Source organism: Typopeltis vanoorti, chromosome 11 (assembly GCF_054136105.1).
Source record: "Typopeltis vanoorti isolate ZY-2024b chromosome 11, IOZ_Tvanoo_1.0, whole genome shotgun sequence".
NCBI classification, from domain to species: domain Eukaryota; kingdom Metazoa; phylum Arthropoda; class Arachnida; order Uropygi; family Thelyphonidae; genus Typopeltis; species Typopeltis vanoorti.
Window position 1 is genome coordinate 85,871,628 of NC_143559.1, and position 23,535 is coordinate 85,895,162.

Sequence of the window (23,535 nt, forward strand, 5' to 3'; positions counted from 1 at the left end):
CTATGTAATACCACAGATTCTAGAGCAGTGGTTCCTAATCTTTTGATCCCTGGAACATAGTGACCTTTTAAAAAAACTCCTCTTTCTAATGTGTGAAGTGAAAATAGTATCTGTTCACTGAAAATAATAGTAAAAATGTAGAGAAAGAAACAAGAGAGTATTTATGCAGAGAAGTTGGAATAGTAATGTAGATTGGCTCCAAGTTATATACTGGTCTATAACTGGTCTAGAGCAGTGTTTCTCAAAGTGTGGTACGCAAAAAGTCGTTAGGGGGTACATGGCAATTTTCGGCTATGCATAATTAAAGGAGTCATATTTTTCAACAAACAGTGCAATTAGAGACAACCTGGATAAAATGGCACTAACTAATGAATCACATCCCCCTCTCCAACAGAAACTGCTGTATAGACCAAGCAAAATCATATGTTGCCGGTGGAACATATGGTTTTGCTTGACACCACCCTCTTCGTTAACGTGTTAAAACTAAGAAATATATAGTGAATGTGTTTCAGATATTATGGAATTCGGTTGAAGGGAATTAACATATCAACTCAACTGTTGAAATGCTAATTTGTCTTTGGTTTGCGTGATCTTTTGTTAATACCCACTAATCATGTGCAGTTCTTAGCTGCTCTACGTATCTCAAGTCTTGTAAATTACTAGTAATTTTTGCTTGAAATAATGGGAAAGAAGATGACTATTTGGGTAAATGACTGACGATGCACACAAAGAAACTGTTCTCGATGCCAAAAGTAGTGATAGCGATTAGGAGCTTCTTGGTAAGTCGCACCATTTTCAGTTTTTTTCTGAAAACTTTAGTTTCCAGAAACTAAAGTTTTCACGATTTTTTAGCTTTAATTTTGGGAAAAAAGTTAGTTATATTCAAGTAAATACCGTATTTTTTTTTAGCCTTCAAATTCTTACGTATGGATCATTGGTTAAAGATTGGATTTATAAAAACCCCAAAAGAGAGCAATATAGCAAATACAAGTAGCAACAAGAAAACGTTTATTGCATCTAGATTAAATGAAATTGATAAAAGTGTGTCGTCTGACATCTCTAGAGAACCAAAATTTAAAAATAAATCATTTTTTTTGTTTACATGAACACATAAATTCAAATAAAATAGATATTTAATTTTAATTTATTTATTTTTAATTAATTAATGAATTTATTTTTTAATTAGTTATTTAGTGGTACTTACTTGGTAATAATGAAAATTTAAGAAGGGATATGCGGATATCTGAAGTTTGAGAAACACTGGTCTAGAGTATTTTTTGGTGGTAGTTATTTGCACATTAATCTTGATAATTAATGCAGGACATCTGTTCTTATCCTTTTAGTATTTAACAGTTCTACTGTTTCCTGAGTAATACTTTGTTTACCTCATTATACATACTTTAAAATAAAAAGTGAATGAAGAAACTTGAAAGTAGTTTACTATATATGATGGTAACATTCTAGAAATGAAGGACCAGCAGCCTTTCATTTCTAGAAATACAAGTTCAGTAGGTTATTTTCAGTGTTATTGCTATTACTTTCCAAAAGTTACGTGAAAGTAAATAGGATTCTGCTAATCTATAAATGCTGAACTTTTAATTAGTATTCATTTGTTTCAAAATCAATATTTTCCTGTTTTTTTTTTTGGCAGACATTGATGGAGAAATACTGTACTTTGCTGAATTCTCTCACAAAGGTAGCAGGTCCTTTCTTTTTAGAAACTCAGATTTGTCATCCTTAAAAATGCAAACTGGTGAGAGAATACATTCAGTTAGCAGACAAAATATGCTGGTTTTATAGTTTTTGCTTAGGTTGTAATTTAATCACTCTCACACGTTTATATTCTCACTCATAAAAGATTTGAAATCTGTGGTTAATACTACAGATATCCAGTCTTTTGTGTTTGCTAAAGGTAAAAAGAGGAGCCTTGCTCAAAAGATCCAAACATAGGACTTTTTTAATTAGTTACTCCATAAGCAGAATGCATCATCCGATGGACAGTGAAAATTGTTCAGTCCCAAACATCAAACATGTTCATGCTACAGAGATTTAAACATCCTGCTAGTTGAAAACACAGATGCCATCCACTCAGTTACTCGTCTGGAATTTTTTTTAGTATTACTCCTACCATCTTACTCACAAAAGGTTGCGAAAAAATTACTTGGTATTCTTGGGGGACTTAGGGTTAGAAAATCAGGAAACTGCTCTAGAAACTGAACATCAAAATTTCAGGCCACTTCAAGTCTCCAGTAAGCAGGTTGGTGGTCGTGCACTAGGTGATGAAATTCATCTATTACCTAAAGACAAACTCTGTGCTCATATGGGATTCTAACAGCAGCCTGTTGATTGGAGAGTGATAATACAGTAGAGGTCCATTGCAGTGTGAGTTTACAATGATTAGGAAAGTCATAATTGGTGCATTGATAGTACGACTACGTTTGAAGAGCTGCGAAAGATAAGTGATTTAGTTTAAAAAAAAAACATTATCCATTAATAATTGTGCTAGAATTATAGTTTATTTCAGAGTTAATCTGTTTAGCATAAAAAGTTTGTTTTAATTGGCGTTAAATTAGTATTTTGACAAGATACATACGTAGCGTAGCACATGTCACCAACGAGAAGAAAGGCAATGCTGTCCAAATCATCGCCTTTTTTGTTGAATAAATCTAGCCCAAGGGAGTTCATTCAGCGTAACTTCTGTGGGATGTATGCTTTTCCAAAAGTGGCTGGAGTTTGGTTCGATAATGATAGTGGTGGGAAAGTGTCAGGAATGCGAGGATTTGAAGTGTGTCTCAGGTTGTGAGATTGATAAAATAGATGAATGCCATAATGTGATCGAAAATAGTGATATGATAGAAATTTGCAATGTAGTGCCAGATAGCATTGAGAGCAGTGTTGAGGGTGAGAGTGAAAGTAAAAGTACAGAGCTTGAGAATGGTTTGAGTGATAAAAAAAAAAAAAAAAATGGAGATCGCATGGTTGTGCGGAGTGATACATAGGGCGAAGCGGCAGCTGGAGCAATTATAAAATTGTTTATCAAGTGCATCAGATAACAGAAAGAAGCAAATGTGTGATAAGAAAAATGAGAGTATGATCGGGAGTGAAAGGAAAATGAAGGAGCGAGTGTTATACGGTAATTCACTAGTAAGAGCTGTAATAGATGAGAGTTCGATAAAAATTGTACTTACCGGGTGCAAAAATTAAGGATGTAAATGAGACTATTAGAGCGCAAAAGCAGAGGGCGAAAGAAATGATAATAGTGGCAGGAACAAATTATTTAAAAGGTGATAAATTTGCTATGAGAGAGGACCTGAAGGAATTACTAGAGGTACCAAAAGAAAAGAGTGAGAGTTAAGATAGTGAGTCTGTTGCCACTTATGACAGAGAAGAGTTGAAAAGGAGGGCCATAATTGTAAATGACCTTATGCACAGGTTATGCAGGAGGAGTGGTGTGGAGTGAGTTTGATGGGCGAAAGGACTCATACAAGATGGATGGTTTGCATCTGAATGGATTTGGTGTGCAGAGACTGGAAAAAGTGTTTCTGAATGAAGTGAAAGTGGATGTGCAGAATCAGGGAAACTAGAGCTATTGGGGGGGATATGCAGACATCAGTGAGGCAGTTGAGTGTAAGAATGTGTATAATATGTCTGAGCTAGTACGAAGGACAACAAATCAGAATGGGATAGTTAGTATAAGGCATCAAGATAGGGGTGGGACTAACAGGCTTCTGTACTTAATGCCAGGAGTATTAAGAACAAGAAGGACGAATTTTTGGCCTTGGTTGGCTCTTTCTGCTCACAGGTTATTGACATTAGTGATACATGGTTGAGAGCAGATGATATAGCTAGTGGGATAGAATGTGAAGGGTATAGTGTGTTTAGGACGGACAGAGAGATAAGAATGGGGGGGGGGGTATTGATGCTAGCTGATGAACTGCAGGATAGTGAAGAGAGCACATTTGAGGCTATTTGGTGTGAGATTGAGACTAGTGGAACAAAATATACAGTTGGGTTCTGCTATAAAACAGGTGATTGAATAGATGTGGAGATAGTATGCATAGACAAATAGATGCAATGAGTGAAAGGAGAGTAATTATTATGGGGGATTTCAACTATAGTAGCATTGATTGGAAGGAGGAGAGGACACATGGGAGGAAGGAATTGGATTTTATGCAGTTATTAAGGGATAACTACCTGAGATAGCATGTAATGGAATATACTAAAGGTTCGAGAGTGCTTGATCTAGTAATTGCATCTGAGAATTTGACTAATGAATATGACCATGTTGCCACCAATTGGTGAGAGTGATCATAAGTTTTTGACCTGGGAGGTGCCTAAATGTGTGGAATTTTCAATTCAGAAAGGTGCGTGTGGAATTACTGGGCTGATAAGTATGACAAGCTTAGGAGATTGCTTGGTTCAGTGCCATGGCATGTAAAACTGCAAGGACTGAAGGTTGATATTATATGGAAAGTGGTAAAGGAGCGTTTGAAGGAGGTAATGGCTGACTGTATACATAGAGTCCAGAGTGTAAATCAAGTAGGGGTAAATGGATGAATAACACCATTAAGCTTGAGTTGCAAAAAAAAAAAAAAGAAACAACTGTGGAGGGAATTTAAGGAGAAAGGTGAACCTGCAGGCACACAAACGGTATAAAGCACAGGCCAGAAGGGTAACGAGTGTGGTAAGAAAAGCAGAAGCGGATTATGAAAGGAAATTAGCTATGCAAGCTAAAGAGAATCCCAAACAGTTTTTTTGATATGCTGCAAGTAAAAGAAAAAATGTATACAGCAGAATGATTTTAAGGAATGCCGATGGTAGGGAGGTAACTGAATCAGTTGATATAGTGGAATTAGTGGGCCAGCACTTTGCAAGAGTATATCATCCAAGTGGTGATATTGCAGGAATGAAGGAACCAACAGTTTATACGGGAATTGAGGTGAATAGTATATTACAAAACCTTAATGTGAATGCATCTGTGGGATTGGGTGGTATACCAGCTCGAGTCTTACTTGAAGTGGCTAAAGAATTGTCAGTGCACTTGACCATTTTGTTTAATTTGAGTCTCGGGTCTGATTAGTCCCGATGAGGTGGAAAGAGGGAAAAATAGTTCCACTGCATAAAGGAGGTTCTAAGACTGCTGTTGCAAATTACTGACCGATTAGCATATCAGGAATCGTCAAGGTTTTGGAGAAAGTAGTCGAGAAAATTACAGGAATGGATAGATGAAAATGGGATACTGTATGGGGACAGCATGGTTTTGTGAAGGGTAGATCATGCCTCACTAACTTGCTCACATTTTATAACACAGTGACAGCTGAAACTGGATAAGGGTAATGTGTTTACAGTGATACTGCTGAACCTGGCTAAGGCCTTTGACAGGATACCACATGGAATTCTAATCCATAGACTGCAACATATGGGAATGGATATAGGGTTGGTGAGATGGATAGGAGGGTGGTTGATGGAGAGATATCAGAGAGTAGTTTATTTAGGGATAGAGTCCAAAAGACGACCTGTGACTATTGGTGTGCTACAGGGTTCTGTTCTTGGACCACTACTATTTAATATGTTCATTAACCAATACTATTTAATATGTTCATGGAAAGAATCTGAGAGGAACTGTTCACTTGTTTGCTGATGATGCAAAGTTGGGTAGAGCAATAGTGAATGCACATGATGTCAGAATTTTGCAGGATGATTTGGATAGATTGGAGGACTGGTCTAAGGAGAATGGATGTCAATTTAATATGGCAAAGTGTAAGGTTATGCATTTTGGGGTGAAAAGATTAACAGCAGTATACCACATTAGTGGAACTGTACTCCAGGAGATTGACGAGGCCAGGTATTTGGGAGTGTTGGTGGATAGGGAGTTGAAGTTTGGGGGGGGGCACATTGCAGAAGTGGGTAAATCAGCTCATCAAATCACTTGGTTACTGAAGAACACTTTGACGAGCAGAGACAAGCAAGTTATTGTTCCTCTGTATCGAGCCTTGATAAGACCCCCATCTTGACTACTGTGCCCAGATCTGGGTGCCAGGGTTTCTTCTTAATGGGGAGGAGGTGGAGAGGACCCAGAGGCTAGTGACCAAGATGATTGCAGGTCTATGGAACGAACTTTATGAGAACAGGTTGAAGATTTGTGGGTTGCAGGAATTGATTAATAGGCAGAAGAGGAGTGATATGATTGAGACATTCAAATTACTGAAGGGTTTCTATAAGATTAATTCAGAGGATATTTTTGACAACAGGTCTGGTGGTGGGAGGACTAGGGGCCATCCATGGAAACTGGGCAAGAGTGTGGTTAGCAAGGGTGTTAGAACTTGGTTTTTTACTTGGAGAGTGGTGAATGAGTGGAATAAATTTCCAGAGTCTGTTGTGGGTGCAATGACACTGTGAATAAGTTCAAGGCAAAAGTATGATAGTGTTAAATCATTGCTCTTTGTACTTTTCTATATTTTATTTCTATTATGTTTGCTTACTATACTATAATTAACTCTCTTCTAATTCTCGATTATCTCTAACACTCGATTCAATTTTTGCATCTATCACTCTATATTCTTCTCAATCTATAATTTGGGCTGTTTCTTAGACCAGTCACGTGTATTCTTTAAATATTGGAGGCTTTATCTTAGTTAGGAACAAAACCCTTAATTTTATTATCTGAGACTGTCTCCTGATCAAATATTGGCACATTTATTTTTTAAAGCTGTGCCAGCCAATATCCTAGGATAGATGACTCTTATCCAAGCAGACCTCAGAATAATATACAGTGCTGAAAGTTTTAGCACTTATACTCGTATATTATCTAATTCAATTCACCTATATCAATCTTAGTATGCAGTCGTGGCTCATAAATCTCTACTATACTTCTATATCCCTCCCACTTAGGTTCAGGTTTATGAGTGGTAATTTGAATTCATATCTCAGGCCAATATAAGGTATAAAATACAAAACATGTTTATTGGGGTCTAAAATTTTTATACAAGGAATGCACCAAACACATGGTTGTTTCAATTTCATTCTAAGTAAAAGAATTAGATAACACAGCTAAATACCCTTGAACATGAATAATAACTTGCTCTACTGTATTGCTCATCAAAATACAAAATTTCTAGTTTATAATTTTATCCCCTCAATCATTTCTAAATTACTTAATATTTCTCACATTTATCATTGTTATATCACATACAATCTCCTTCTCGGACATTTCTTTCCAGTTGGGACAGGTCACTGGCAAATATGGTAATCTTAAAAGTTCACTATCAAATGTCCACACTCTAAATTACATAGTGTCCACTCATTTCTTTAACTGGAAAATAAAATAAATTCTCTACTTTACCATTCCCTGGAATGATTATCTGGTTTATTCACTGCTTTGTCTAGACATTTCAATCCTTCCGCTGGCTATCACCCACGTCACTTATGATGGTCTTGCGATATGGCCTTTCCGAACGACTTGGCAATATGCTGCCCTGGTCTCGTTCCGTTGCCGCTCCTTGGTCTTGCTCAGCTACTCTGTTATGAAGAGATAGCTAGCCGGGACTCTGGAACTACAGGTGACAATTCATAACTTCTACGAATGGTCCGGAATCACTCAGGAGGTGGGGGGGGGCAACATCCAAGAAACAGAAACAAAAAAAAAAGCTCTTTAGAGAGGGGGCAAACCTCTTTTATATCCCATTTTTGGCTTCACAAAGAGGGCCCTTTCTATGGCATGTTCCATGACAGCTGTTGATGTTTTTTGGTTGCAGCTCTCATCTGCTACCAAATTTATGCACAGATGTTCTCCTGTGGGGGTTACCTGAAGAAAAAGATGTATGTGAACAAGCCCCAGACAATTCAACAGCTGAAGGAGACCATTAAAATCAAATTTAGGTCAAACTCAAATTCTAAATTTAGAATTTTTTTTTTTTTACTTTATGGATAAAGAATAATTTTAAATATAATGAACTGTTACCCCCTCCCCACCAAAAAAAAAAAAAAAAACGAACTTCGAATTAATTATATTGTCTCCTCCCTGACTGATGTTTATCGCTCTTTGTAATCACAAGTTTCCAGCAAAGCAGGCAAACTGGCCATTATTAACACACAATAATGTTGGACTCATAACATGATTCACTTTGACCATAAATCCAAATAAACCAAATCTCGTAAGTGCAGGTGACCAATTATCACATTGACTGATTACTGAAGTTTCAGGTTGATTTTGATCTTAAGCATAGAGACTGCACATATTTAGTTTATTATGAAGATTTCACAGAGTAGGGAATGTTCTACTAGGTACAAACATAGGAACAAATGGTGACATGCAATAAAAATGGATACAAACTTAGGGATTTTTCTACATATAATAACTTAAAAATTACTCTCACTTTTTTCAAGAATAAAGATTGCCATAAATTCACTTGGGAATCAAGAAAACGAAAAAGTATATTAGACTATATCATAGCTAATAAAAAAAACAGCTAATATGATACAAGATAGCTAGGTATTAAGAAGTGCAGAAATGGAATCTGATCATTATCTTCTACAAGAAAAATTAAGAATACCCCCAAGATGATTTAAAATTAACAAAATCATTGCTAAGAGAAATCTCCAATAATCTTTTAGTTCAATTCTTGGATGAGAAAAGTATTAACTCCTTTATTTGTAAAGAATAAATACAAAACTAAAGGAAATAAAAAAAAATGATGATATAGAGATAGAATGGAATAATTTTTTTTAAAAATGTATTAATAAATGCAACAACAGAATGCCTTGGAACAAAAAGTAAATGGAAGAGGAGAAAGGGAATAAGGAACTGGGATGAAAATATTGAAACAGTAATCAAAGATAAGAAAGAAGTATATAAACAAAATCACTAGAACCAAGAATTAATACAAACGAGCAATATTAAAAAAAGGCATGTCGAAAAAAGAATAGAGAAACATTGAAAAAATTGGAAAGAGATCTTATAGTGAAGAGACCAAATAAATATAAAATTCTAAGGAATATGAATAAGGAGGTAAAAGACAAAGTGAAACTTGAAATAAGAAGAAAACCTGGCTTATGGCAACATAGTAACGAATCTAAATCTGGCATAATGCTTACTACTAACTATACAGTGGAAGAAATAACATTACAAGAAATCCAACAAGCAATGCAGCAAAGCAAATCAGGAAAATCCCCTGGAAAAGATGAAATAAATATAGAACTTATAAAATATGTAAGCATCCTATTCATCAAATGGAAAGGAATTATCATCCCAATATATTAAACAAGCGATAAGTGCAACTGTGAAATTGACAGAGGAATAAGTTTTCTAAATACTAGTCATAAATTATATGCATGAATTTTAACTTCAAAACTTAAATCATATGTAGAAGATACATTTTGCAAAGAACAAAATGGCTTTTGAAAATGATGATTGTGCATTGACCCAGCTTTTACATTAAAAAATCTTAATGGAAAAACATTACAAATACAACATAGAAACATACATGGGATTTGTAGATACCAGAAAGCCTTTGAAAAAGGAACAAACTGTGGACCATACTCAAGAATCTAAACATTCCACATCAGCTGCTTGCTGCAATAGTTAACATGTATCAGAACAACCAAATAGTTGTAAGAATCAATAATATATATATACATGAATTAGTAAGTCCGTGCGGTTAGCCTAGTGGCTATGCGCTTCGCAACCATATGGCTGGGGAAGGAGTGTCCTAGGTTCGATTCCCGTCGGTGACGTGAGGAGCTGAAGGATCTTCCTCAGCCATAGCCAAGTTAGCCAGTCTTGGGCGTGGACAGCAGGGTTTTTTCCCCAGTTTATTCTGGGGTTTTTCATCCCGCAATACAGGCAAACTGGCCTTGAGAACTCAACACTACAGGCCATAGGATACACCGGGGCATAAGGCTGACCACCTTATCCTGTAAACGGAGTGAGGTCCGATGATCAATGGACCCTCGACACCGCAAGGTAAAAGAGGGTATAAGGAAGATGAGATGAGATGAATTAGTAAAGAAATTGAAGGAAAATATAAAATGCATTTAAACTGGATCGTGGAACTATACTTGATATCCTTCTGTTTGCAGATGACCAGAATAATCATAGCAAGAAGTGAAGATGAACTCCAAAAATTAATATATATACGCCTTAAACATAAGCGCAAAAAATTTGGCATGCAAATATTAACAGACCAAAATCATGGCTTCTAAGAAAATTTCCAGTCAGAAGTAAAATCATGACTGAAAATAAAATTTTAGACCGAATTAACTGCTTCAAATACCTTAAATGTGCTGTATCATATACAAAAGAAGCTGACATTGACATCAAGACATCAGCAGTACAGTAGTTTAAACAATATTAGGAATAACATACAGTTAGAGCGCATGATTACAATGGAATCTCTATGCGTGCAGTAACGTGTTATAGAAGTAAATTAAATATAACTGAAAAAAAATAAAATAAAATACAGCCATACTAAATGGATATAATCTTAAAACAACTCAAAAAATCATCAGTCACCTTCCCACACATCAACCCAGACAAGTCCATAGGATTCCCATACTTTACGTCAAAGGCATCTCTGAACGTCTTTCAAAAATTATGAAGAAATACAATTTTGCCACTACTTACAAACCTATCAACCAAATCTATAACTTGTTACCTTCTCCTAAGGACAAACTCTCACCTTTGATGTTACCTGACGTTTATGATATCCCGTGCTCCTGATTATTGTCTTACTTTGATCAGACAGGTAGGTCTGTTCAGAAACGCATCTCGGAACATCAAGACCACATTCGTCTTTTCAAACTGCAGAAATCTGGTCTCTCCCAACACAGAGTTAAAAATCCAAACCATAGGATCCATTGGGAGAAGTCAAAACTTTTACACAGATCTTTATATAAATATGAACGTTTATATAAAGAAAGTGCTGAAGCCCTACTACACAGACCAAATTTAAACTGCAAGATGTTCTTATTATTCCTAAAGTATGGAAAATTGTAGTTATATTTAATTTACTTCTATAACACGTTACTGCACGCATATTGAGATTCCATTGTAACCATGTGCCCTAACTGTATGTTATTCCTAGTATTGTTTGAACTACTGTACTGATGATGTCCCAAGATACTTGGGATGAAATATTTATGAATTAAATAGTCATTACTGTGGTTAGTACGTGTGTTTTTTAGTGATGAATTCACCACAGGTTTCATTATATAAAAATTGACATCAAGATTTCAAATTTTCTAACAATAACGGAAATGATCAGTAATATTTTCAAACCTAACCAAGTTCAAAAGCATATACGAATATGAGTTTATAAAGTTTTGGCAAGACCTCTACTGTACGAAAGTGAATTATGGACCATAAAAATTGCAGAAGAAAAAGAATAGAAACAAATGAAATTCCTGCGAAGGACAGCAGGCTATATCTCTGGGACAAAAGAAGCACAGAAATAGGTAAAGAAAACACATTCAGTTTTATTTCCCTTTTTATATATGGATACTATGAGAGCTCTACTCCAATCATCTGGAATTCGTCCCTCTGTCCAGGCCTTCTGAACTATGCAGTGCAGCCACTGTAAGACTTTTATACCTCCATACTTGAGTATTTCTATTCGAATATCATCTATTTCAGCTGTCTTTTCACATTTCAGGCTTTTGATGGCTTTTCTACTTCAAATATGGATATGTATTCCTAATTGCATGCCTTGTCAGTGTTTTTTACCACTGTGTTGTCACTGATTGTTTCATTTAGCAATTTTTCGAAGTAATTATTCCATACTTCAAGAATATCTTTTTCTCCAGTTTTCATGTCACCTTTATCATCTCTAATTCCTTTTATAGCACTCTTTCCTCTATTCTTAAGCTTCTTCAACAACCTCCAGAATATGTTGCCACCTTCTTGATATTTATTTTCTATGTTCTTACCAAAGTCTTCCCATGACTTTTGTTTAGCTAGTTTTACAGTGTTTAGCTTTCTCACATTTGTCTCTATATTCTCTAAGAGCAGAAGTTGACTTATTTGCTAGGAACTTTTGGTATGCTTTCTTCTTTTCCTTCACTGCCTCTTTAACTTCCTGAGTCCACCATGGAGTTCTGATTTTTCTGTTATTGCAGACAACCTCACCACATGCCTCTCTGGCTGAATCAATGTTTTCTTCAGGATTTGCCACTGAATCTCCATTATGGGTTTAGTTCCTCTTCTTAAACTCTTCCATTTTTTCTTGAATAATATTTGTGTATTTCAGTCTACAGTTCACATCTGAGAGGTGCTCAACTTTTATTTGCTTTTAAAATTTCTTACATGTTCTTCTTTTCGATATGAAAGTCAATTTTATCCTGCTCAAGACTAAATGGTAATCACTTCCAATTTCAAATCCTCTATACACTCAAGTTTCCTCACCAGAAAGAAAACATCACTATTAACAATAACATAGTCAATGAGACTTTCCTTATTCCTTGCTTCTCTCCATGTGAATTTGTCCACATTTTTATGTTGGAACATTGTGTTATTAATAATCAGTCCATGTCTTGAGCAGAAATCCAACAGGTATTTGCCATTATTATTAGCTTTGCTCTTTTCCCCAAATGTTTTTGTATGTCTTGACAATCATTTCCTACTCTGCTATTTAGATCCCCAACAAGTCTAATTTTTCATTGTGTCAGTTACTTTCTCTAAAGCCTCAAAAAAAATTCCTCTACTTCTACCTTAGTAGAACCTTCTGTGGGACCATAGGCACAAATAAGTCTCATTGTCCAGTTCCCCATTATGATATTTGCCCATATCACTCTACTTGAGACTGCCTGCCATTCAAGGAGATTAGCCTCATATTTAGTGTTGAATACTATTGATTGTCATTGCCTGAATATAATATTTTGTATTTTTGCTCAGAAAGATCTCGCCAGTTTTTATCTTTTTTTGTTTCAGTCACCCATATTATGTCGATCTCGTACTTATCCAATTCCTTAGCTTAAAAATTAAGCTAGCTCCATTTCTTTGAGATTCAGGCTTTTTATGTTGATAATACCGATCTTGAACTCTGGTAATAATGAGTTGGGGTGTGTTTTAGGATTTGTTCCAGTAGCTGACTTTTTGCTGTTCACCCCGGTTCCCTGGAAAAAACAATGGGGCCTTGTTTAACCAGGCGATGCCCCAGCTGACATGAACCTCTGTCATGTTGTACCATAATTTTATATTATGGTTTAAGCCAATAAGAATACAATTTGGTCACTTAAAACCCAATTTGCCAGCCCATCCTCGTTCGTTCAGTATCCAGGTAAATACCCAACAGGGTGCACCACGAGAATGTGAGGATTGGACATTAGGTCAGAAGCCCTTGTCAGTTCTCTGCATTCCTTTAAAGGCTATGTGGAGGTCTCCTCTCAGTTATACAGCTTTGATCCTTAAGTACCCCAAAGAAATTATATTCTTGTTTAATCCTTTATCCAAATGTATTCAAAGTTTGTGTGTGAAGTATCTTCACATCCTCTATATACAAGTTGCCTAGTCTTGGACATACTTCACATGCAACTTTTTTTTGCTTACGCATGGGTAAACGATTAAACAAGAGTCAAGAATATAATTTCTTGACAACTATAATTTACTTTGTAACTAAGTGAAAAACATTCTAAAACTATATGGTTCAGAATATTTTAATAACTTATTTAATTTATTTTAATACTTTTGCATTTATCAATGCAAAATTGATAATTTTAGTTACCAATAGGTTAGTTTCCACTGATCAGCGGAAGCTAACCAAGCTGATACCAAAGGCAAAAGTTTTTTAATCCTTGTATTTTAACATCTACATTAAAAAAACTTGCTTTTGATATCCTTCGTGGTTTAGCTTTCACCGATGAGACCTAAATAAAGGCCAAAACCAGTCTGGGTAACGACCCTTCCCATAATGCAAATCAGTATACACATCCAAAAGGAAGTGTGCCTTGTGGATGTGTAGTCAACAGCCTCTATTTGCATGTAGTCTAGTTGTGATGATGCTCACATGCAAACTTTGCTTACACTTGGGTAAAGTTAAACAATAATATAATTTCTTGGTAAATTAAAATTTATGTAATAATTCTCAAAATCTATACAAATATTGCAGTACAAACGGGTCACTGATAAGTTAGCAAATGCTTTACTTATCAAGTGACCAGGCAGCAAAGATGATCATTTTATAGTATGAACTAGAGAATGTGTAACCAGATATTATTGTACATGCTAAAGTTAAATGTGTACTCCATATCTTAAAATGTATATTTCTTAACATATATTCAAGACTATGATGAATTTGTATTGCCACTTTTGGAGGCAAAGCAACCCTGTTATTTGTTCTATCGTCTTGATGATCAAAGTAAATCTGGTCAGGAATGGATCTTTATTACTTGGTCACCAGATAATTCTCCAGTAAGATCAAATCCATTAGGTGTTTTATATCCATTTTTAAAACTAATTTGTTTTTTAAGCTTTATAATAAAATTTAGAATAATTATATTAGTTTACTGTATGAGATATTTCAGACTTCAGAATTTGAAATAGCAAAAATTTTGTTTTTTGCTATTCCAAAATTGATAATTGGTATCGAGGAATTTGGAGGAAGAGATAATGTCCACTTGACATGAACTGTACTATGGCATCCTTTCTTTTAGGCTTGCACGGTGATCCGAATGCATTTTTGGAAATTATGGAGACAACTACCGTGTTTGAATAAAAACTTTAGTTTACTATTACTAAAATTTTACAATTCGACGTTTCGACCTTTATGTCAAGGTCATCTTCTGGAGCATACAAATATACACAAGAAACAAGCTATACTACAATCATACTGGTTTGTTAAAGACACTGACTAACCGCTACCACAATTGTTGGCCTGACTTCTGGTGAGAAAAAAAATATATATATATATACATCAACGCTAGAGTCCTATTATTTGTGTTGTCTATTATATACATATACTAACATCATTCCAGCCATTTGGAGTGGAATGGTTTCTAATACTAGCGGATTGGCTAGAGTCCTGACTTATATTGAATCTTTCATATTAGGTTGGCTGAATGTGTGCCATCCAGATCCTTGGAATTTTCATACCATCTTTATTGTTGATATTTGGGTGGTTTATCAGGATTTTGCAGGATTCTTTAAATTTTCTTTCGTACCATGTTTTTGTGCGGTGTAAGGAGCAGGTGCTTTTCCAGTTGATTTGGTGTAAGGTGTTAAGTGCATGGTCTGAGAGGCCTGCTTCACCATAATGGTTATATTTAATGTGTCTAATGTGTTCTTTCTTGCGTTAGACACATTAAATATAACCATTATGGTGAAGCAGGCCTCTCAGACCATGCACTTAACACCTTACACCAAATCAACTGGAAAAGCACGGACAATCCCTATACGCAAGAAAGAACACATTAGACACATTAAATATAACCATTATGGTGAAGCAGGCCTCTCAGACCATGCACTTAACACCTTACACCAAATCAACTGGAAAAGCACCTACTCCTTACACCGCACAAAAACATGGTACGAAAGAAAATTTAAAGAATCCTGTGAAATCCTGATAAACCACCCAAATATCAACAACAAAGATGGTATGAAAATTCCAAGGATATGGATGGCACACATTCAGCCAACCTAATATGAAAGATTCAACATAAGTCAGGACTCTAGCCAATCCGCTAGTATTAGAAACCATTCCACTCCAACTGGCTGGAATGATGTTAATATATGTATATAATAGACAACACAAATAATGGGACTCTAGCGTTGATGTATTTTTTTTTTCTCACCAGAGGTCAGGCCAACAATTGTGGTAGCGGTTAGTCAGTGTCTTTAACGAACCAGTATGATTGTAGTATAGCTTGTTTCTTGTGTATATTTGTATGCTCCAGAAGATGACCTTGACATAAAGGTCAAAACGTCGAATTGTAAAATCTTAGTAATAGTAAACTAAAGTTTTTATTCAAACACGGTAGTTGTCTCCATAATTTCCAAAAATGTACTATGGCATATTTTCTAGTATTTGCATATTCTAGATTTCTACATTTCATATGAAGAGATGTAAAACCATATTTTATCAAGCTGTAGTAATGAGATAACTGTTTGCGAATTTTGGTAAGTGCATATACTCTTAATGTACTAATTTTTTTTTAATTGAATCCTACCCACAAAATGCTGTTAGCGTATGCTACATTAGTATAAGTGCTGTGAAAGGCTAGATAAACAGATTGCCTCAGAGTTGCAATAAGCACTTTACTTGATTTAAACATTCACAACAGTAAAACTATGGCCAGAAAAAAGTAGCAGCTCTGTATTCCTAATATTTAAGAAAGCCATAACTAAATCTAAAATATTGTTACTATGCTGTCTAAAATGCCTAGGTACATGTTCAGTGAATTCAGGTGGGGGGGGGGGGAACTGGAACTATCCTCACCATTCCCAGTAAATACTCAGCACTTAGGTAATGACATTCAGTTGAATAACTGGCTTCTTGAAATTTTCTCTTTCATCCTGTTTCACTAGAATTTGTCAGTCTAGAACTTGGACAATATAGGATAAATTATCCTATATTTAGTCCATCCTTAAGAAAAAACAAAAAAAGAATCTTTATCATTGAATCAATTCCATCTACACAAACATTAATATGATGGTAAAGATTGGTATTCTTAGGAGTGTAGTGATCAACCATGATAAAAGTTTAATGGACCTAAGTACCATAGAACCAATTCTATTTTAACTTGCACTTGTTGAAAGGCTACACTAAAGACCAACCACTTCCCCTAGACCTACCTGGTGTATACCAGGTCCCTTGCAGCTGTAAATTGTCCTACTTTGGCCAAATAGGCAAGACAGCAAATATCAGAATCTCGGAACACAAGGACTACATCTGATTTCACCAGTACAGCCACTCTGGGCTTGCAGACCATGCTCTGGATACCCACCACAGAATAAGGTGGAAGAAAGCCATAGTAATACACTGCAGCAAGTTCAAATATGAAAGACTATTCATGGAATCAGCCTCAGCCCTTAGGAACATGCCAAACCTCAACAAATTTGGGTGCATAAGACTGCTCCAAATTTGGGAAACATATATCAGAAGAACTTCAGCCCAAAGGCCAATAACTATAGCCTGCCAGAGGACACCATCAGGACTTTAGGAAAACAGTAGCTTCCTCGCTTCGTTTCTCATTTGCTGTTATGTAGCACTTGCGTGCACCTGTTCTTTATTTTAAGTTCCCAAGAAGATGGCAACGTGATGTTGCCGCAATATCGGAAAGTATTTATTAAATTTGTTTTTAATTTATATTTCTAGCGTACGCTGTCAATTCCTTAATTATTAGTTATGTTTAACTTACACTATTGCAAACAATGAACTGGGGTGGGTCTAGGGATTGGAAATTGAGAAAGAAGAAATCTATTGGCATTTTTCTTGAGCTGAGGCTGTAGTTGTTAGGAAACACGTAGAGGAAGACCAACAGAAGTAGATGGAATAAATGAGGACAAGAAGCTGGTTCTGTGTGTTTGCAGTTCTGTTGAAAAGAGATGTTGGTTAGCTACTGCTCTTGTTTTAACAGGCCCAACAGAAAGTGGAGGAATGATAGTTGCTAGTTCAGTAGAGCAGCGACAATGGAAGTACCTGTAGGGGGAAAAAATAAAGCTGAAACAATGCATTGAGATAGAAGCTGAAGTTGAGTCTCTGGGATCATCTATAATCCAAATTGTTCTACAGACAGCATCAAGAATTTTTATGGTGGGGGAGGGGGTAGGTGTATCACCTCAAACATGTAATCAGTATTCAAGGAGGGGCAGATTTGGGATTTGCATAGTAGTAGCTGCATGGGTGAAAAATAGCATCCAGGGCAGAAAAGATATCCTATTTTTAAGAGGATAAGGAAACTTGATTTGTCATTCTCGTAGATAGGCTTATACGTTGGTTATGCATTTCTAAATAACTTAGGGAATGGAAACAACGTAGATCCGAATATAAATTAAATAATACTTTAATAGATATTTTGGTGTGTGTGTATGGGGGGTGGGGGGGATATGTGTGGTGGTTTGTGTTTTACAGAGAGTAAGAGAAGATGAGCTGAGATTTATTGTATGAGAAAAAAGGCAAGACTGCATTTTGGTGGCATTGAAGATGACCAGGCTATCCTCACTTCTGAACTATATATGGAGATCAGTGTTTAAAGCATTGTTGTAGATTTTGAAACTTGTGATATCTGAGCACTGCACGGTTTGTCAAGTCACTAGGTGGGTGGAGTATACTATCCTCAGCAAAGCCGTGGATGCAATTAACTGTGTTGACTGAGAGGTCATTTATGTATAAGTGAAAAGGGTAAGTGATAAAATGAAACCTTAGGGCACTCCTGCATTCATTACAAATCTTGAAGAGGATGCCATTAACCATGACATGCAAAGATAAAGCTGACTACTCAATTACAGCAGGTGTGGGTAGACCATAGGAAGGCATTTTGCTTAGCAAGCCTTGATACCAGACATGATCAAAAGCTCTGGAAATGTCAAGAATGGCAGAGAAACATGCTGAATCATTCCATGTTATGGCCATCAGTTATGCCATGGAAATGTGGGCTTAGCTCAGTTAAAGGTGGCTATTGATAACGCTCATTAATTCGAGGGGGATTAAAGTGATGTTGGTAGTGTGACAGTAGACTTTAGGATGAGTTGTATAGATGCTTCTTCTCATACAACATGGGATAAATGCCAGCTAAGTATAGCATAATGTAGGGATATAAGGTGTTAGCTCTGGAGCACCATATTTCAGTGCAGTTGGAGAGATGTCATTAAGACCAGAGACTTTGATTTTGAGAGTTTATTTTTCACTTGGTTAGACTATAATAAGTTTAGTTGAATCCTTTATCCAAGTGTGAGCAAACAAAGTTTACGTCTGAAAGTATCTTTAGGACTGGGATAAGGTAGTGCAACACCAAAAATGAACTCTCAACATCTTTCTCTGAATCTGGAGTAATTTAATAATAAGGTTGCACACCCTTTGGCAACTCATAGGTTAGGATGACCTCTCATTGCTTCTGCCTTTGTATCTCCACTACTGGGCCTGGCTCCCACTGACGAGACCTCAATAAAGGTCGAAACCGATATGGTAGTGGCCCTTGCCTTAATGCATAGCATTACACATATCTGCAAGGAGATGTTCTTTGCATTATGAGAGATACTGAGATAGGAGTGATGAGAGCTTTCTCCACCTTTGCAACGAGTTGCCTGGTGTTGCACTACCTTACCCCAGTCCTGAAGATACTTTCAGGCTCAAACTTTGTTTGCTCACACTTGGTTAAAGGATTAAACTAAACTTATTACCAGAGACTTTATTTAGTATCTTCTGTCTTTTTTGTTGAAAAACCACAGGAGACATACGAAGGTGGTTTCATAAGTTTCTGGGCCTGACTAACTTTTAGAAGTGATAGAAAGAAAACAACAGTGCACTTTTCAATGTAATCTCCCTTCAACACACTTTCACATCTTTGAATTAACATTTCTATGCTCTTGAAAAAATATTTTACTTTTGGCTGCAAAATGGCCTAAAACTGCATATTTCATCTTGTTGTCATTGCAAATTTTCTTCCTTGAAGGTCTTTCTTCAGTTTCGAGAAGAGGTAGTAGTAGTAGTAGTAGTCACTAAGTGTTAGATCTGGGCTGTAGGGTGGATGTTCAATCTCCTGGAAGCTGCAGTCCTTCATTACAGCCTTCACAACAATTGCTGTATGGACTGGAGCATTGTCGTGAACACCATAACTCAGCATTCCTCATCTCTTCTCCTTTATGACATTGTGCAGGAGTCAAGCATATTATTCTGCATTCTCAGTGGTATTCCTTTCTTTGAAGTCAGTCATTCTCTTGATTGACTTTCCTTGAAGTCAATCAAGAGAATTCCCCAACAATCTCGAGAGATTGTTCCCATGATCTTCTTGGTGGACTGCATGACCTTGGCTTTTCTTGGCAGTGCTTTGCCTAGTTTGCGCCACTCCATGGATTCCCTTTTGAAAAGAAGATCATAAAGGACCATGGTTTCCAGCACTTCTCTCTGATTCTCTTGGCAAAGCTCTAAAAACTTGCAGGAACAGGTCACATGATGCTCCTTCTGAATTGAAGAGAGACGTCAGGGCACCCACCTTGCACTGACCTTTGTCATGTGAAGCTTCTCGTGAATGATGCAAAAGACAGTTGTTATAGAAAGCCCCAACCTTGCTGAGGTTTCCTTGAGCTTCAGCTGTCTTTCATTGAGCAGTTTCTCTTCAACAAGAGACATTTTCCTTGGTCATCACTTCCACAGCCTGACCATCACGAGGATCATCTTCGATGCTCTCTCTCTCTTCCTTCCTAGGCAAAACAGTTTAGCCCATTCCTTCATGGTGGAATATGAAGGAGAAGTTTCCCCATAAACACAATCCAATCACTGTTTGGTAGCACTTGGAGAAAGCTCTTCTTTGGTGAAAAACTTGATCACAGCGTGGTACTCAGTCAATTTTTAACATTACAGCCACTTAGCATGCCACATGTTAGTCAAGCAAGTGCCTCCAACTGAATGACACAGAGTTGAAACTGGTACACTAAGTTCCGCATAGATAGTGCTATCTGTCAGGCCAGAAACTTTGTGAACCTACCTCATATGGTGCTAAGTATCTGGTATGTCAGAAGATGTGTGTTGATCATCTGTGCAAGAGTTGGTGTGGTTCAGCATATGCTGGCATGAAGCTTTAGTTCTTGTTGCAAACCATCTATAGTAATCTGAGTTTTTTCTTCAGCTGCTATGAAACATTATCTGTTGAAGGGAGAATTTTGAGAAGAAGGAGAAATTGAAGACCTTCAAAATAAAGTGCCTGAGGGAATGGTCCTAACAGACTTGATAAAGCTTGGTGTGTGTTAGAAACCACATTTACTAAACTTAATGTAATTACCTAAGTGCTGAGTATTTATGGGGAATGGGAAGATGGTCCTTTTTTTTTGGACTGAATTCACTGCAGCAAATGCCATGACAAGCTTTCTTTAATCTTTATGGGTTTGCTGTATTTCAATACATATGCAATACGGGAAGCATTTTCTTTAGGACCATATATGACATTAATTTCCATATTATTTCTCTGTCAGTGGTGTTAAAAGCTTTTCAAACTCAACAAAGTTGATATAAAGATTTCACTGCCATTCTGTTGGCTGTTCTATGATTCTTAGTGTTGCTATTTGATCTCTATACATGACCTGTTGGCTCTAAATCCTACTTATGTTTCTCTTTTGATCTACTTCCTCTTTTATTCTTTCTAATATTGTTCTTCTTAGTATTTTACTCATTATTTTTAATAACGATATTCCTTTCCAATTATTGCAATCTGTTAATCCATTACTCATATACTATCCATATTTGGTTAAACCGAGACCTCTGACAATTACTGTTTCCCAAATTTTGGGAAGTTTTATGCATCTATATTTGTTTAAATTAGGTTGATTTCTGAGTGCCACCGCAGATTCAAAAAAATCTCTAGAATTTGTCACTCATTGTTTTTTGCAGTATATCAAAAAAATTCATATTTTTCTGTTTCATCTGCATTATTAGTTAGTGCATATATGTTTATAATTGTCACTTGATAGAATCTTGAGTTATATCTTGCTGTCATGCATCTTTCTATAATTGGTTCCCATTCTGTCATTACAGCTGCTGCTTTGTTGGGCATCATTATGCCACTCCTTTTGCATATGCACTATCCTCATCTTTGTTTCATGACTTTAATTTGTAATGGGTGATTTAAGTGGGAGTGGATGCACCTTAGTACTGCAGATAACATAAATTCTTATAAATATTATGATATATGAAATAATTTTTGTTTGCTATAGAGAAAAAACTTAGTGCAGTAATAAACATTTATTCCATAAAATACTTTTATTTCTAAATGTAATTTTTAACTGATTTTTGAAGAAAAAAATTCACCATAAGCTAAAAATAATTAACAAAAATTAACAAAGGCATTGATTTTGATGACATTGCTTTTCCAATGTATATATATATATTATAATTAATTTTACTCAGTGGGAAATATTATTAAAAAGTTTTAATGACTGATACTGAGAGATAAAGAGATGACATGGTATATTTGAAAAGATACTACTAGTTTACAAGATGTTGAATTGATCAACATCTTCAGGTATCACAATCAAAGAAATATATAAAAAAATTACAGAGACTTAAAATTGCATTAACAGAACAAGTACAAAAGACAGCGTGTTTGAAAACAAAATGAGAGCTTGAGTTCCAAATAAAGGTGGACTACGCGCTGTCATGAGTGCGCCAATACTGAACAGAGGCAACGTGTGCATCAGAGAGATTGAAACTTAGGCTGTTGTTGATATGTGAAGAATCTAGAGAAATTTCTGTAGATTCGACAATCTTTCTCTCGAGCTCATCATAGCACACATGGATGTTAGAGGTTTGAGTTCAGTTCACAATGTGTTGGCAGCCTTCTTCTGAGTTAACTGAAAAGAGAATGTGGCTAGAGAGAGCACTAGCTCTAGTCCTGTTGTAGGAGATATCTCTACAGTGTTCTTCCAAACGTAGAAGGATAGATTTAACAGTCTGGCCATAGTATGGCTTTCCACAATCACATAAAATCTTGTACACTCCTGGAAACTGAGTTGGAAGATGTTTCTCTTTAGGTTTACTAAATACACACACACACACACACACACACACACACACACACACACACACACACACACACACACACACACACACACACACACACACACACGAGGGTGGTCTGAAAAGTTCCCAGCCTCGCCCATAGATGGCAACATTATTAGAAAGAAAAGCATGTAAGAAACTTTTAAAAAGAATCATGGTTGATCAGCTTTCAAAGGTGAACTTTACTCAAAAATCAAACTATTATTCAAGAAAAAAATAAGCATTTGAAAACTTACTTGGTTGACAGACCAAAGAAAACACTGATTCAGTCAGAGAAGCACAGTTTTTTCCTCTAACTTCCAGTCCACCATGGAATCAGAATTCCATGGTGGATTGGAAGTTAGAGGCAGTCATTGAAAAGAAGAAAGCATGTCAAATGATTCTAACAAATAGGGCAGCATGTACTCTGAGAGAATACAGAGAAAACTGTAAAAATGCAAAGCAGTGTTTAAAAGTAGCCAAACAGAATTCATGGAAAGACTTTGGTAAGAATATGGAAAATATCAGGAAAATATCAAAATGTCTTGGAGATGCAGCAATCCCTCGATTAGTGCACCTAATGTGTTCTTTAAAACAGGTACATTAATCGAAAATGCACTAATCGAATATAATAACCTTTGGGGAAATGTATAATTCGTTCCTCAGATTTCTTTTTTGACCCTTAATTTTTTTTATAAAAGAATTAGGGTATGTCTCTGGGCCTAGTTAAAGGAAAACCATGAAGCTGAAAGACAATAAAACATTCAGAATATAAATTTATTATTCTGCTTCTTAATAAAGAATTGAGCTAACATAGTTTGGTGGGCATTCTGTTTTTACTTTTTTCATACAACTAATG

At 36.1% G+C, this 23,535-nt stretch overlaps 1 protein-coding gene across 2 annotated transcripts in view; it reads left to right on the plus strand.

The window, feature by feature from the left end:
• Positions 1-23,535, plus strand: part of LOC150101821 (twinfilin-1-like) — a 106,490-nt gene that overhangs the window by 30,516 nt on the left and 52,439 nt on the right. For both annotated transcript variants that reach the window (XM_090400146.1, XM_090400147.1), the window contains exon 4: positions 14,274-14,401. In XM_090400146.1, coding sequence (XP_090256272.1) covers positions 14,274-14,401 — 128 coding nt within the window. The remainder of the gene's footprint in view (positions 1-14,273; positions 14,402-23,535) is intronic.